The sequence below is a fragment of the Notolepis coatsorum genome, assembly GCF_963971535.1.
Source record: "Notolepis coatsorum genome assembly, chromosome: 6".
NCBI classification, from domain to species: Eukaryota; Metazoa; Chordata; class Actinopteri; order Aulopiformes; family Paralepididae; genus Notolepis; species Notolepis coatsorum.
In genome coordinates, this window is record NC_140170.1 from 45,893,308 (window position 1) to 45,911,610 (window position 18,303).

The 18,303-nt window shown below is 48.6% G+C and overlaps 1 protein-coding gene across 1 annotated transcript in view; it reads left to right on the plus strand.

The window, feature by feature from the left end:
- The window catches only part of LOC311229459 (UPF0606 protein KIAA1549L-like), a gene marked incomplete at both ends in the record, with an annotated part of 283,918 nt that overhangs the window by 22,178 nt on the left and 243,437 nt on the right, over positions 1-18,303 (plus strand). Inside the window, 4 exon segments of the mRNA XM_084315540.1 lie at positions 359-863; positions 957-991; positions 3,859-4,704; positions 5,737-5,852. Coding sequence (XP_084171666.1) covers positions 359-863; positions 957-991; positions 3,859-4,704; positions 5,737-5,852 — 1,502 coding nt within the window.

The window sequence follows — 18,303 nt, forward strand, 5'->3', positions numbered from 1 at the left end:
CTTGGCCACCACTCTTGAAGAACAGGAACATGACATGCTGTAATGAGGCTCTTTCAGAAAATTGTGTTGTCTATTTTATCTACTTGTTGTATCTATTTTATCTTCTTAACTCTTTCTTTGTGATTTATTGTATTCTTCTTGGGACCATGTAGGAAACAAGTCGACAGACTTTCACATGTTATCCTTGTTGTACCCCTTGTTTTTATACTTTTGTATAAATTGTATGTACTAAATAAAAATCTCTCTCTCTCTCTCTCTCTCTCTCTCTCTCTCTCTCTCTCTCTCTCTCTCTCTCTCTCTCTCTCTCTCTCTCTCTCTCTCTCTCTCCCTCCCTCTTTCTCTCCCTCATATTTTCCAGATGGGGGAGGTTATAAGGGGTCATCAGGACGTGCCGCTGCCTCGCCCCCCCGGGACCCTGCGGTGACCCCTGCCCTCCCGGCCTTGGTCCGCTCCGGGGACTGGCCTGGGGTCAAAGACTTGGCTGAGGCCAGGGCAGCCGTCTTGGCTGTGGGAGGGGCCAGAGTGAGAGCGGTAGCCGGGGGGGGTGGGGTTAGAGACGGGACCGAGGCCTGGGTCGAGGCCGGGGCCAAGTGGAGGCAAGTGGAGAAGGAGGCCGATAGGGACCCAGCTGCCTGGCCGGGGCCCCAGGTGCCGGGGGAGGACCAGAGGGAGCAGGCTGCCTTCTCCTCGGTGCTGGCCAAGCTGGCCCAGGTGGACAGAGCAGAGCTGCAGACAGGACCCAGAGGACTGCTGCTGTCTAAAGCCTCCTGGAGCCGAAGCTCCTCTTCATCGTCATTCAAGACCTCCTCGTCCTCTTCCTCTTCAGCCAAAACTGTCTCTTTACCCTCCTCCTCCTCCTCCTCCTCCTCCTCCTCCTCCTCCTCCTCCTCCTCCTCCGTCACCAGAGACAATGGGACATCAGGACCAGACCCAGTGTCTGTGCTTCCTGTCGGCAGCAACACCTCCAGCACCAACACCAGCTCCAGCTCAGGTGCAGAACAGGGCTTTGTTTAGGGGGAATAGAGTTTTCATTTTGATTCCATCTTCAATTTGTATTACAATTGCAGTGTAGTTTCAGTTTGCTTTCAGTGTTTTTAATTTTTTTATTTAATTTTTTTTTTTAACACTTCAAATACGTACTTTATTTTAGTTTCAGTTCACTCTTTTCTCTTTTCTATACCTAGTTGTTAGCCTTTGTTATTGTTTGAGTTGATTCTAGTTTGATAGAGTTTTGGAAGCGTCCACAAATTATATGGATTTTTTTGATATTTTTTTTCATTATAGCAATTATTCATCATTGCTGTCAATATTATTTATAAATCAATGTCATCCTCTGCTTTGTATTCATCCTCATCCTCATCATCATCATCATCATCATCATCATCATCATCATCATCATCATCATCATCATCATCATCACCACCACCACCATCAATCACATGGCATTGCATCGCATCAAATCACATCACATCACACATCTTATCACATCACATAGCATAATATCACATCACGTCACATACAGTAAGTAAGGGATAATGTATAGCTACGAGGTCATTGTCATTTTACACCATCGACAAGACGAGATCAAATGCAGACGCAGTTGTTCTGTGGCTCTGTCAGCCCAAATAAAGTTATTATTATTATCGCCGGCAGCCGGCAGGTGTGTCTGATTGCACTGATGCAGTGTGTGTCAGTGGGCTTGATTGCTCCAGCTGCGAACAGCGGTCATTATTGCTCGGTTGCGCTGATGCAGTGTGTGTCAGTGGGCTTGATTGCTCCAGCTGTGAACAGCGGCCATTATTGCTCGGTTGCCCCTGGCAGCGGTCCGTTATCGAGTAATAACGGACCGCTGCTATGGGCTACCGAGCGCTATTGACCAATCACAAACAAGCATTTCGGCGAATGTTAAAACGCCATGTAATAATATCACATCACATCACGTCACATCACATAATATCACATCACATCACGTCACATAATATCACATCACATCACGTCACATAATATCACATCACGTCACATAATATCACATCACATCACGTCACATAATATCACATCACATCACGTCACATAATATCACATCACATCACATCACGTCACATAATATCACATCACATCACGTCACATAATATCACATCACGTCACATAATATCACATCACATCACGTCACATAATATCACATCACGTCACATAATATCACATCACGTCACATAATATCACATCACATCACGTCACATAATATCACATCACATCACGTCACATAATATCACATCACATCACGTCACATAATATCACATCACATCACATCACGTCACATAATATCACATCACGTCACATAATATCACATCACGTCACATAATATCACATCACATCACGTCACATAATATCACATCACGTCACATAATATCACATCACATCACGTCACATAATATCACATCACATCACGTCACATAATATCACATCACATCACGTCACATAATATCACATCACATCACGTCACATAATATCACATCACATCACATCACGTCACATAATATCACATCACATCACGTCACATAATATCACATCACATCACATCACGTCACATAATATCACATCACATCACATCACATAATATCACATCACATCACATCACGTCACATAATATCACATCACATCACATCACGTCACATAATATCACATCACATCACATCACGTCACATAATATCACATCACGTCACATAATATCACATCACATCACGTCACATAATATCACATCACATCACGTCACATAATATCACATCACATCACATCACGTCACATAATATCACATCACATCACATCACGTCACATAATATCACATCACATCACATCACGTCACATAATATCACATCACGTCACATAATATCACATCACATCACATAATATCACATCACGTCACATAATATCACATCACATCACGTCACATAATATCACATCACGTCACATAATATCACATCACGTCACATAATATCACATCACATCACGTCACATAATATCACATCACATCACATCACGTCACATAATATCACATCACGTCACATAATATCACATCACGTCACATAATATCACATCACGTCACATAATATCACATCACATCACGTCACATAATATCACATCATGTCACATAACCAGCAACAGTGGTTTGTGTATTCAGAATTTCACCAGCCAATTTAATTTCTTAGCTGCCAATGCAGTTTTTAGAACACAGAAGAAGAAGACGAGCCACCTGATCAAAACAGCCACAACTAGCCGGTGGCTGGTGATATGTTCAAGACATCACATCCCATCATACAGTGCCATATCATACAATGTACATAAAACATCACATCACATTATACAGTATACTATTCTAGTCATATTATGTGATGTGGATATAGTATTATCCTGACCTATATAGGGAGGTGTAGTCTGACGTCACTGGTTGTTCCACCCGATTGACCCACCCAATGATTTATCATTGGAAAAATGGATTATTGGCTATTGTAACAATTCTGCCGCATGGAAATTGAAAAACTTTCCACTTTGCACAAAATGAGTTCCCTTCTATCACTAACATTATTGTTTAAGCATTTTTTATTGAAATAAAATTCTGCGATTTTTTTTAATCATTAATTGTGAATATTTTCACGTTGAGCTATAGATTGTGGATGAATAAGCACAGAAAAAGGTACACCATGCCAATGTTAAAGCTTTATTTGTTTAAAACGAGACGATTTAGAAATGGGCAATGGGGAAATGCATTGGGTTGGACAGAGGGTGGAACACGAAAAAAAACGGCAATGACGTAACCACTACACCTCCCTGTTCTTTGTCTTCCAAACCTCTTCCTACTTCCAGAGGATCCAGTGAGCCACCGGCCCGCCTGGGACCTGCCCACAGTCCCAGAATCCCTTCTGTCTACCCCGGGTGACCACGACGTCACACTTCCTGACAACGTCACCAGCCCATTCTCTGCCAACCAATGGAACACCACCGTGCCCGCACGCACCGGAGGCACCTCGCGGCCCTTGTCGACGGCCGCGGCCGCACACATCACATCGTCCGTCCCCACCTCCACCACCACCACCCACACGCCGTCTCTATCGACTGTCACGACTGCATACATGTCACCTGACTCGCACGCCACACCCACACACACCACCACCAACCAGGACACTGTGACCAATGACAGCCTTCAGCTGACGACGGTAACCATGACGACACCCTCGACAACCACTCTGACTGTGACAGATGCTCTATTGACAACCAAGGCAGTGATGACTAGGGGCGATGTGACAATACCAATAACCGATACTACTAATATTACTACTACTACTACTGCTAATGCTACTATTACTACTACAACCACACAACAAACCACCAGCCTCAAACTGACCACAGTAGCTACTACTGAGCCAGCCACTACTACTTCTACTACTACTACTACTACTACTACTACTATTACTACTACTGCTCCACCAACTACAACAACTACACCTGTTCCTACTACCACCCCCGCAACCACTACAATACCCACAACTACTATTGCTAGTACCACTACTACAGATGTACCTACTACTATTACTTTCCAAACCACTTCACCTCCAACCACTACCACCACCACCACAGAACTTCCGCCAAGTACCACCGCAGAGGAGACGCCTCTACCTTGCAACATCACAGAGAAAAACTGGGTCAAAACAGGTACTCGCTGAGATGCTTTGGATTATAGCTCCCCAAGATCTCAGTACCCCCTGCATAAATATTGCATGAAGCAGAAGAAACTCATTTGATACCCAAAATCGCTATCAAATTATATGAATAAATGCATGTCCATCAGTGGGAAAGTTAAGACAGTTTTTTGTCAGTTGCTGAAGAGTTTAGAACACTTTATCATTATCTTCAGACAGTAGGGTAATGGGCGGCTGGGTGGCGCAGCGGACATTGCGCTCGTCACCAACGCAAGAGACACCGGGTTCGACTCCGGCTGTCGGCGTTGCCTCCGGCTTGGGCCAGTCGTCATACTAACTCAATTGGCAGAGTCAGCGGGTGGAAGTCGATGGGTGGTAATCTGGACGTTGTGGACAGCGACTCCTACAGGTCGGTTGGGGGACGCCTGCACAGCAGAGACAGGAAATGGCGGGGGTAGTGTGAGCCTCCCACACGTTACACCTCGCCAAAATGAGAGTCCGCGCTGGCAGGTGAAAAGATGTGACAGGCTGCCTCCTCGTGTATCGGAGGGGACGCGTGTATATTTTCCCTAACAGAGTTGCACTTCCGTGTTCGGTTTGCGCGATCTGATTGGCCACTGACGTTTTTCTCAGCGCCAATCGCGTTACTCCTAACAAACTGGTTAAGCTTGGCGACTCTTTCGAAGTCGCTCTCTTTCGAAGTTGGTTAAGGTTAGGGTTAAGGTTAGGGTTAGGGTTAGTTGGTTAAGGTTAGGGTTAGGGTAACAGCGCGATTGGCGCTGAAAAAGACGTCAGTGGCCAATCAGATTGCGCAAACCGAACGCGGAGGTGCAACTCCGTCAGGGAAAATATACACGCGGAGGGGACACGTGATGCAAGGCTTCTATCCTCCCTACAACCGGCCAGTGGGGGGCATATGCGAGCAACGTTCAAGACAGGGGAGGGGAGAATTGGAAACAGCAAAATTGGGATGGGAGAAAAATAGAAAAAGAGGAGAAAAAGTGGATAAAAAGTAGGGTAACGGTGCTTTCCTCTCCTCTCCCAGTTGTGTCTATCCAGCTGCGTAGGAACCGCCTGGACCTGATCCTGAAACAGAACCTGTCCAAAGGACTGAGTCGCGCTCTGCAGAGGGCTCTGAACGACACCAACGCTTACGTACAGGTCAGTGTTTCTTTGGAGACCTTATTCAGCTCCTACCGCTCCACGGTTACGGGCTCAGGTCGTGGTCAGTGGGTGACCGAAGCCTCCAAATAAAGGACCACATCGGTCCAACAAGCACACTGCAATGTCATAGCGTATGACTCTTATTCAAAGTATCATGCCATTGAGCTGCCACTAGGGGCAGAGTGGCTAACAGTGAGTTAATTACTGACTGACCGCCGACCCACGACTACAGGATTGCGTTTCAGTGTTCACTACCAACACAACCAGGGCTACACCACCACCCCATGTTACTGTTATGTGGAGGGTTAAGGTTCGTTTTAAGGTTCGATTAACAGATATGGTTAGGGTATATAAAGTTAGAGTTTGAGTAACGGCTATGGTTAGTTTTAAAGATACATTTTTTTATTCTACTGGGCAGTCCAGTAGAGAGAGAGAGAGAGGTGAAACGGGAGACAGAGTGGGGGGAAGACATTCGACAAATAACGACGGGTTCGGGAATCGAACCGGGTCGGCCGTGCCGCGACTCAGCGCGTTATGTGGTTCGCCACTGGGGCGCCCGGCTATGGTTAGTTTAAGGTAACAGTGTGTGGTTAAGGTTAGGGTTAAGGCTTGGGAGAGGCTGGATTGTCGAGGTCTATACACTCGCCTACCAACATAGCACTCCGGGTTTCTATCCTGGGCGGACTTATGCGGTTAACCACGGAGACTACGGATAGCACAGAGGGCCAAACACAGTGTGTGAAGAAGGGGGTCTGAGTGTGAAGAATGCATGCAGAGGTTGTGGGACCCGGCCATGTGCCGCCGGGGGCATGAGAATGGGTCGCTTACCGAGTGAGTGAGTTATTGCCTGTTTATGGGCTCATGGGTTTATCGGCTCTGGCTCACCTAAATGGAACGGAACCACAATTAGTGTTATTAGTTACACCTGTGACACGTTATGACAATGTCAAATGGCTGCTGTAAAATGGTATTTATTGAGGAGGCGAATAGCAAACAACATTAGCGTTATATGGGCCATCAGGGCTATATGGACCACATGCACAGTACAACCCCACTATAGATGCCAGGGCCCTCATTCATCAACGTGACGTAGAATATGTTCTATTTCCACACGTAAGCACAGAATGTAGAATCAGTGCACGCACAGAAAAATCGGGATTCACCACACGTGCGTACGCAGGTTCTACGCACACCTGTCATGATGAATCTCACCTTGGCCCTGCGCCGAGGCTCGTGCACACTTTCACGTATTTGCATACCAAAACCGCCCCGATTAACCATATACGGTAATGGACACCCCCATGAAATGTGGAAGAATGGACTAAACCGAGGGTGTTGTACACTGTCGGATATTATACCTATTAACTTCCTAAAAGACCATTGCTGCCTGGACACCGCAAACACTAATAAAGACCATTAACCACTGTTTTGCCGTTGCCCGTTAGTGTCATTAATGCATGCTGGAATAAGAATGCCTTTCTTAATTTATTTTTAATATTAATAATTATTATAATACAATAAAAGACAGTTCCGTCTTTTAATACACATATATTGTACAGTAACGTCAAATAAATACTACAGTCCCCGCTGAAATAAAGGTTCTGCACGCACATACCAGCAGTGATCTACAGCATAAAAGATAGCCACTTTATAATACTATTCTGAGTAGATAATTCATCTTGTAACTGAGGGGTACAATTCCCTGACTGTATTGTTAGATATGATATTTAATACCACTACCTCATGTACTTTAACTTCTGGCCACCCAGTACAAGATATAAGTATGATGAACACTTTCCCACCTGATGAAACGAATCCACACAAATGTACCAAATCGAAGGTTTAATACAGCAAAAGGTGTATACAACGATCACTTAATTACATTTATGATTTGAAATATGAAATATGCACTTTTATGGCAAATGAGTATTCGTAGGTAAATCAACATTGAATGTCCAATCTCTGGTTACGCAGGGAGTAAGTATACAACCTGGAATATTTAGGAAACGATAGCGATGGTACTTAGATGATTATAGCTGGATACACTAAGGGGGGGGGGGGGGGGTCCCGCTGGTTGTAAGACAGTAGGAGGGGGGGGGTTAGAGAAGCCGCTGGCGGTATCCCATCTGGCCGACGGTGTCTTGGGAGAATCCAAAGTCTTGGACACGGTGCCCACAGAACCTCGGACCGCAGACGAATACAGCTGGACCCTCTGTGGACGGTAGCTGCCGGTCCACAACGGAGAGACGTGAGGCGACCTCACTGGTGTCGAGCGCCGTCTCACCTGGAGTCCTCTCCGGGGGGTAGTTCCAACACTCCGCAGTGTTGGCCTTTATCCATGGAATAATAAAAGCACACAAAGCATAATCCAAGCCGTGGAAGGCTCGCCGTCGTCCGGGTAGAGTAATCCAATATACAGGTCCAGTCGCTCTTGGCCCGGAGCTCCTCGGATGCAAGCACCACTAGGGGTCTACTCAGCCTGGTTAAGCGTCCAGATAACGTCAGGAACGATGGGGGTACTGATAACTTTAGAACTCTAACCGAACGATGCACCATACATAAATAGACTATTATTAGCTTAATAGAATACGTCCAACTCGACGGTATAGTGCCAAACTATGACTATTCAACTATTAATCTACACGATATCTCAATGCCTATTCTGGGGCCAAGTAGGCCTTACTACACCGCACGTGCGTCGTGGGGAGGCTTTGCGTCTGTCACTCTGTTGGAGGGTAAAGAACTGGACTAAAAGAAAGTTCTACTTTACTTGCGCCATATATATATGCGCTATGAACAAATAGTACCATTCGTATTTCGCCCGACATATTCCTGCGCGGAACCGGGGCTTGCCACGACATGTTAGGCGGCACGATTGAACTTGGACCTAGGGGTATGGCAACCTGGCGCCAGGTTCTCGTCCAATGGTAGAATGAAACTATTATGGGCTGTTTAGTAGACTAAAGGGATATTCAATGCATATTGTACAAGGAATATACAGGGGATATCAAACGATATACAAATACAATTAAATATATATATATAAATAAATATACATATTCGGTTTAATCTGATCCTTCACAACAGCCGCCCCCTAATTAGTCCCACCTAATTAGCTAAGCAGAGACAGATTAACCGCACTGTCTACCACTCGAGGTCCGCTGTAAGGGTCAGTCAACTCACAAAGTCATAGGGTCATGGTCATCATCGATAGTATCTGGGAGTCGGGGCAGTTCTATGAGCCTCGCCACGGGACGTGTGTAAGTGCGCCCTTGGACGAGTACTTCAGCTGCTCGGACCTTGCCATCGGCACCGGTGATCACTTTGCCTACGCGGCCAGCCGGCCACATAGCTCTGGGTAGTGACTGGTCAATAATCATGACGACTGTTCCTTCTGTCAAATTGTCTCTCTCTTTTACCCACTTCTGGCGGGTCTGTAGAGACGGTAGGTAGTGAAGTAGGAAGCTGCTCCAAAACTTGTCAGCTAGTACTTGGCTGTACCTCCACATTCTTCGGCCGTTCGCTTCTTCAGGCCTGTACATTGTCTGGGGTAGCGCGGGGTCCAGCCGCCCCATTAGGAGTGTGTTGGGGGTGACTGGGTCGACATCTGCTACATCACTGGAGACGTAACCGAGGGGCTTTGAGTTCAATACTCCCTCGATCTCCGTGAGGACTGTCATTAGGACTTCCTCCGCCACAGTCTGGGCTCCGAGTACGGCGTACAGGGCTGTCTTTATAGAACGTACTTCTCGTTCCCAGGTTCCACCGAAGTGGGGTGCGTTCGGGGGATTAAACTGGAAGTCAATCTGGGCTGGAGCGAGGTGGGTCTTAAGTTCTGGGCCCATAGCTTGGAAGCTCTCTCTCAGCTCTCTTTCTCCGCCTTTGAAGTTTGTCCCGTGATCAGACAACAATGTAGACGGTTTTCCTTTCCGTGATGTGAATCTCCGGAAGGCCATAAGGAATGAGTCTGTGCTCATGGTCGGAAGGAGCTCGATATGTATCGCTCTGGTGGTCATGCATTTGAATACAATACCCCACCGCTTCTCGGTGCCTCTTCCTCTCTTTATATACAACGGGCCAAAGCAGTCCATGCCTGTGGAGTGGAATGGCTTGTCGCCGATTCGGAGGCGACAGGGGGGTAAGTCAGCCATCCGTGGTATGCTGGGCTGCGCGCGCCACTTACGGCAGTCTAGACAGGTTCGCTGGAAGCGCCGTACTGCTTCTCTCCCTTGCAATATCCAATAACGACGTCTGATCTCCGCGAAGACTCTCTCTGCTCCTGCGTGGTGTACATCCTCGTCGTATTTCTTTATGATCAGCTCTGTGACCTTGTGTCGGCTGTTCAAGACGATCGGGTGCTTAATGTCATCTGGTAGATCGGGGGCTCTCCGCAGGCGACCACCCACTCTGATGAGATTATGGGCGTCACTCTCTGGTGCCAGGTGAATCAGTCTGCTGTCTGATGGGACGGGGTTTCCTCCCTGTAGACAGTCTAGCTCATCGGGGAACGAGTCTCTCTGGGCTCGTTGTAGTAGAAGAAGTTCTGCTTCTTCGTAGTCAGCTGCTGACATGTCAGTGGTGGACTGCATCTCTGGGTGGTGCCGCAGGAATGTTCTTTGCTGCGCACTCTCTAGGGTAATGCAGTCATCTATGTTGGGGTCTGTGGAGGCGACAGTGCTCAGTCCACAGAACATAGGTTTCTTGTTCTCAGCCTCCTCGTTACTTGCTTCCCTCGGGGTGGGCGTAGGCCAATCTCCTTCCGGGAGCTTGAGGAATGCTGGTCCGTCACTGTAGATGTTGCGACGGGTTAGGTCATCCAGAGACATTCCCCGGGTGATGACGTCAGCTGGGTTGTGTTTGGTGTCCACATACCGCCAGCTTGCTTCTTCTGTTAATTCTTGAATCTCGGTGACTCTGACTCCCACGAAGACCTTGTATCTGCATGAATCAGACTTGATCCATGTGAGTACTGTCGTGGAATCTGACCACAAGATTGTTCTATGCACCGGAATGGTGAGTTCACGTTGGATTAACGTGGCTAGATGCGCTCCTGCGAGGGCTGCGCAGAGCTCTAGACGTGGGATAGATTGTTGCTTACGTGGGGCTATTCTTGAGCGGGCCAGGATGAAAGCAGTGTGTATCTTTCCTCCCATCTCTTGGGCACGCAAGTAGGCCACCGATCCGTAGGCTACTTCGGAGGCGTCGCTGAAGACGTGTAGCTCAATCTGGCATGTCTCTGGCCTCACTGTGGATGGGAAGTAGCTGTGGCGTATATTGACACCTGGGAGTGAGCGGAGTTCCGTCTCCCACTCTCTCCATGTTGAGGCAAGGTGTGCGGGTATTGGGTCGTCCCAGCCCTGGTCCTTGTCCCATAGTGCTCGTACAATCATCTTTGCCCTGGTGGTGTAAGGTAGAATACATCCCAACGGGTCATATTGTCTGGCGAGTGTTCTGTACACACTCCGTCTGGTGGTCGGTATCGCCGCCGACCTTCCCTGCTCTGGAGCCAAGGGTTTGTGTCTATAGTGGAGCGAGTCTGTTTTGAAGCGCCAGACTAGTCCTAGTGTCATTTCTTGGGCTTCTCCTGGGATTGTCGCCATCCAGGTCTCGCTGCTGGCAGCCTTGTCCGCGGAGGAGAGGCTGCGCAATACGTGCGGGTCACTGCTGCCCCACTGCCTGAGATCAAAGCCGCCTTTGATCAGGGAGGCGCGTAACTTGATTAGGAGAGCCTCGGCTTCTTGTTGAGTCGAGACGCTTTGTAAACAGTTGTCCACGTAGAAACTGTTCTTCACACTGTGTTGGACCTCTTCATCTGCTGCTGGGTCCTCTGTGACGTGTTTCTGTAGTGCAAATGTAGCACAGCACGGGCTGCATGTGGTTCCGAAGGGGAGTACTTCCCACTGGTAGATGGATGGGTTCTCATCTCCGATCTTCTCTCTCCATAGGAACCGTAGCAGAGGCTTGTCCTCCTCTACTAGTCTCACCTGCAAGAACATCCCTTTGATATCCCCGCTTATAGCCACCTTGTCCTGGCGGAAGCGCAGTAGCACGCCTAGTAGGGAGGGGCCGAGTGTGGGGCCGGGCAAGAGCTCTTTATTCAGATTTTGGGATCCGATCTGGTAGCTGCAGTTAAACACAATGCGATCCTTGCCGTTGTGATGGACCTTGTGATGCGGCACGTACCATGATTCGGTCGTCTGATCGGCCTCTTTAATGTAAATTTTTAACTTTGTTACGTGTCCCGCTGTGATTAGCTTCTCAATCTCAGCTCGGTACACACTCTCTTGAGCGGGGTCTTTGGCTAGGCGCCGCTCTGTGTTCAGTAGATAACGCTCCGTGGCGTCTTTCTTTGCGTGAAAGGTGGGCATTCCCTCTTGCCTCAGGAGTGGAGTTGCGTATCTCATCACTCCGCCGACTGTGACTCTCTTTGTCCCCTGCTCGAGTAGGTTGATGGCGTAAATGTCTTCTTTAGAGCGAATATCTTTCTTTTCGTTCTTAAAGGGCATTGTCTCTAGGGTCCATAGCCTCTCGACATGCTGCAGGAGATTTAGCGAGGGGGCCTTGTAGGGTCCACCCTAGGCGGGTCTCGACTGCTGCAGGACAGCCTCGGGGGCCTGTATGGACCCGGTCAATCGGGACTATGAGTTCTGCATGGTCGGAGCCTATCAACAGGGTCGGGGTAGCGCCGTCTATGAGGGGGATAGGTAATTGGCGCAGGTGCACATATTTATCCATCAACTTGGTGACAGGGTAGGTGTACTGCGATAGTCCTATTTCTTGGCTGGTGAAAGCATTTGTGATCTTGTACCGTCGCTCTGGCTGCCCGTTGGCTGCGATGGTGAAGGAGACATTCTCGCCCTTTATCGTCTTTAAATCTCTTCTTATTGTCCGAATCGTCATTTCGTTCTTGCTCCCCCGCAGTCCCAACTGGGTCGCAGCGGAGGCGAGCAGAAGGGTCTTCTCTGACCCGTCATCAAGGACGGCGTAAGTGTCCATGACTTTATCTTGGTAGCTCAATGTCACACGGACTACCTTTAAGAGCACTTGGGCTCCGCTGCTGCTGGCGGGGTCAATGTACATGACACTTGCCTTGGTGCCGCTCCGTGGTGCAGGTATAGGCCGTCTTCCGTTACTTTCGTGTAGTATATCTAGATGGGCTCCATCGCACCGGCTGCACCTTTTCTTTAGGCGGCATTCGGCTGCCATGTGGGGCCGCGCACATCGATAACAGCGCCGGTTGGACTTTATCCATTGACTCACTTCTTCTGCATTCATCTTTGTGAATAGGTCACATTGTGACAGCCAGTGTTCTTTCTCACAGTAGGGACACGCTATCTTCCACTTCTCTTTTCTCGAGGGGGTGCTGTGACTCTTACTGCTCGGTACTGACTCGGATTGGTGCATGACAGTCACCGATCTTCTTCCATCATTTATTCTCCTGGGTCCCTCTCTGGAGCTTGGCGTGCTCCGCCCGAAGGTGTCCAGTCGTAAGCTGCTGACTTCTCTTGCCAGGAAGTCGGCTAGATCAAGGAGGGATGGCTCGGGGCCGTTGGGATCCCGGTAATCCCTCTGCCGCCTAAAGCGCTCCTGTCTTGCGGGTGGCAGCTTCTCCAAAATCCTCTCGACGTTAGAGTTGGCGTATAGCTCATGCATGCCCTTCTCCCGTTGCGCTCCCAGCATCCCTACCAGGGACTGCACTTTGATTGACAGGTCGTCTAGTGAGCGATTGTCTGTGGCTGGGGGTAGGCGGTCAATATGCCTTATCTCCTGGATTACGTAATCCCATATACGTCCATATCTCTGATCCAGCGCTGCAAGGGCCGCTGTGTATGGAGTCGAAGAGGTAGCATAGGCTAGCGCTATATTGTGCGCTCGCGGTACTTTCAGGTGCTTCAGTAATATTGCATACTTGTGGCGTTCATCAGCGACATCCACCATCATTGTCTCTAAGCACATCCGGAGCTCCGTGTACTGTGCTCGACTCTCATAGGCGAAGTCTGGGAATGACGGTGTGGCATTGTATGACGCCGTGGATGGCTGATACATCGGCGAGCGTTGGGGGAGAGACCTCCTGGGCGAGTCCCCTCTTGCGCCTCGCTGTGGGCTGGTACTGGCAGGGTACCATGGCCCGCTGGTCCAGGTGCTGTTCCTCGGGGCTGGTCGTGCGTCGTGCTCACCCGTGAATAGAGTCGGGGGTCTGTAGCGCAGCGCCGCGGGGGTATAGCCTGGACTGTATGGGACCTCCTGGTCCGGTGGAGTACTGTGCTGTCGTCGGGCTTGGTTCTCCTCCTCTCCCTCTTCTTCCTCTATCAGATCCTCCAGATCCTGTAATCGTTTATTTAGCTTCTCCGCAGTGTATGCCGCTCCTTCCTTGTAGCTGGGTCTCGCTTGGACCGGTTTGGGAAGGGGGTCTGCGGGGGGTCTAGACTCGGTCTGTTGGTCAAGTTCAGGGTCGCTTGCTCGTTGTGGTGACGCTGCCCTTGACTGTTGTCTCGACGAGTTCCTTGAACCCCTGGCGGAGGGAGAGGGAGTTGTCCTTTTGATCAGCTGCTCCATTAGCTGCGCTTGTAGCTTGTCGCGCTCGGCTTGTATCCTGTCGCGCTCGGCTTCGCGCTGGATGAGAGCGAGTTCGCGCTCTGCGTCTCTTTGGGCACCGGCAGCGGCACGCTGGGTGTCTGCTCGGTCTCTTGCCATATTCTCTTCCATCTGAAGGCGTCTCATCTCCAGGCGTATGCGCTCTTCTTCGCTCCGTTGTTGCGCTTGGAGTTGTTCGCGCTCGCTAAGCGTCTGTGCTTGGAGTTGTTCGCGCTCGCTAAGCGTCTGTGCTTGGAGACGATCGCGTTCGGTAGAGGCTGTCAGGCTGACGAGGAACGCCTGTTGTAGTATCCTCTCCGCTTCGTTGGGGGAAGGCGGTAGTGGAGGTGAGCCGCTCCTGCGTGAGCCGCTCCTGGGGGTACTCGTTGGGGAGTCCTGGAGCTCTAGTTCCTCGGCGCTCTCCTCCTCTTCTTCCGTGCAGAGTTCTCTCTCTGTAGGGTTGTCTTCCTCCCGGGGCTGGTCGGGGACTACTTCTTGGGTAGTGGCGGGGGGTAAAGGCATGTCAATTCCCTCCTGGTCCCCACCGTGAGCTTGGTCAGTTACATTAGGACCTACAGACGCAGCGCTCAAAAATCAAACCAATTCTGCTGCTTGTTGCTGCTTGTGTGCCACTTAAGTCTACTCAGGTGTTAATTTTCCAGGGCTGGTGGCTGGGGGAACAAAGGGAGGGTAGTTAACTTAAGTGCTTCCCCAGGGAGGGGGTCGGGGGCTACTGCCCTCAGACCCCCAAAATAATTTGTATATGGGCAGTCTGACTTGGGGTACTGACCATATATTAGTGTTGCAATGCATGATAAGTAAACAGTGAAAAAAGCTAAGAAATCCGATGGGGCTGGGACATTTGGGACGAATAAAAATGTAAGATGAAAATCTGCCCAGCCTGTGGGAGGAAGTGGAGGTGTGAAATCTGGCCCGGTCAAGAACAATAGGAGTCACACAATCAGTTTGGAGTGCAGTGGTGGAGGAGTGGTAGAGGCGCATGAGAGGTTTGAGTTTTGAGCGCTGTATCTGTACTAGGGCCTCTGTGGTCGGGGAAACCTGGTCGTTAAGGTCAGACATAATTTTACTTTCTACTTTTACCGCGTTTACCGTTTGTCGAAGGCTAGGTAGTTGACTGACAGTGTAAGCCTCTAAGTACTGAGGTGTCTGTCGTCTGCGCCGCGGGCGTTCTAGGTTAGGAGGATCGTTTCGTGGAGTGTTCATCATAGGCCATTTCGATATTAATAACACTATATTAATATTACACTAGTTACCATCCGGCTCGAAGGACCAATTGTAACTGAGGGGTACAATTCCCTGACTGTATTGTTAGATATGATATTTAATACCACTACCTCATGTACTTTAACTTCTGGCCACCCAGTACAAGATATAAGTATGATGAACACTTTCCCACCTGATGAAACGAATCCACACAAATGTACCAAATCGAAGGTTTAATACAGCAAAAAACGATCACTTAATTACATTTATGATTTGAAATATGAAATATGCACTTTTATGGCAAATGAGTATTCGTAGGTAAATCAACATTGAATGTCCAATCTCTGGTTACGCAGGGAGTAAGTATACAACCTGGAATATTTAGGAAACGATAGCGATGGTACTTAGATGATTATAGCTGGATACACTAAGGGGGGGGGGGGGGGTCCCGCTGGTTGTAAGACAGTAGGAGGGGGGGGTTAGAGAAGCCGCTGGCGGTATCCCATCTGGCCGACGGTGTCTTGGGAGAATCCAAAGTCTTGGACACGGTGCCCACAGAACCTCGGACCGCAGACGAATACAGCTGGACCCTCTGTGGACGGTAGCTGCCGGTCCACAACGGAGAGACGTGAGGCGACCTCACTGGTGTCGAGCGCCGTCTCACCTGGAGTCCTCTCCGGGGGGTAGTTCCAACACTCTGCAGTGTTGGCCTTTATCCATGGAATAATCAAAGCACACAAAGCATAATCCAAGCCGTGGAAGGCTCGCCGTCGTCCGGGTAGAGTAATCCAATATACAGGTCCAGTCGCTCTTGGCCCGGAGCTCCTCGGATGCAAGCACCACTAGGGGTCTACTCAGCCTGGTTAAGCGTCCAGATAACGTCAGGAACGATGGGGGTACTGATAACTTTAGAACTCTAACCGAACGATGCCCCATACATAAATAGACTATTATTAGCTTAATAGAATACGTCCAACTCGACGGTATAGTGCCAAACTATGACTATTCAACTATTAATCTACACGATATCTCAATGCCTATTCTGGGGCCAAGTAGGCCTTACTACACCGCACGTGCGTCGTGGGGAGGCTTTGCGTCTGTCACTCTGTTGGAGGGTAAAGAACTGGACTAAAAGAAAGTTCTACTTTACTTGCGCCATATATATATGCGCTATGAACAAATAGTACCATTCGTATTTCGCCCGACATATTCCTGCGCGGAACCGGGGCTTGCCACGACATGTTAGGCGGCACGATTGAACTTGGACCTAGGGGTATGGCAACCTGGCGCCAGGTTCTCGTCCAATGGTAGAATGAAACTATTATGGGCTGTTTAGTAGACTAAAGGGATATTCAATGCATATTGTACAAGGAATATACAGGGGATATCAAACGATATACAAATACAATTAAATATATATATATAAATAAATATACATATTCGGTTTAATCTGATCCTTCACAACACATCTGTATCGCAACAGAGTCACGGATCTGGTCGGGGCAGGTATCATTATGTCGGGAAAATCCTTATGAAATAAACAAAAGTGAATTAAAGAATTTAAAAACAAAGTTTAGCATATTAAATTGTTTTATAAGCTTTCTGAGTAGATAATTCATCTGTATCGCAACAGAGTCACGGATCTGGTCGGGGCAGGTATCATTATGTCGGGAAAATCTTTATGAAATAAACAGAAGTGAATTAAGGAATTTAAAACGAAGTTTAGCATATTAAATCGTTTTATAAGCTTATAGCTTTTTTCGTGCTGATTTGAGAGGGTCCAGCTGCAGAGCCGGAGAGCAACTCTCAGGGCCAAGATAGCACTTATACTATTTTGAGAGAGACAGCAGAGAGACAGACAGCAGAGAGACAGACAGACAGACAGACACTGTTCCACAGTGTGTGTGTGTGTGTGTGTGTGTGTGTGTGTGTGTGTGTGTGTGTGTGTGTGTGTGTGTGTGTGTGTGTGTGTGTGTGTGTGTGTGTGTGTGTGCGTGCGTGCGTGCGTGCATGCGTGCGTGTGTGTGTGTGTGACTACTAGTCTAATAGTGGAGACTCAGCCCCCCCCCCCCCCCCCCCCCCCCTCTGGACCACCTCCTAGTAGAGACTTCTCTAGGAAGAAGACGAAGATGAGGATTAAGGCGAGACACTGCAGGTGAATAGGCAAATATACTTTTTTTGTTGATTTTGAGATTCTGTTATATTTTGCTTCCTAAACATGTCTTCTATGAAACTAGTGACAATAAAACGTCAATAACACACATTTAGTTGTTCATTTTACTTCATTTTGCCTTATTGCATCCATAAATGTCCACATATTTAATGGGGAAGTGCCTCATTTGCATATATAAACATAAATTTCAGAAAACTTGTCTCTACTAGGAGGTGGTCCAGAGGGGGGGGGGGGGGGGGGTCTCTACTGGGAGGTGGTCCAGAGGGGGGGGGTCTCTACTAGGAGACTAGTGGTCACACACACACACTGTGGAACAGTGTCTATCTGTCTGTCTGTCTGTCTCTCTGCTGTCTGTCTCTCCGGCTCTGCAGCTGGACCTTCTCAAATAAGCACGGAAAAGCTTTTAAGCTCGTAGCTCCAATTTGGGTCCCAAATTGCGGTACAAATGAAGGAGGTGTCTCGGGTAGTGGACTCTAG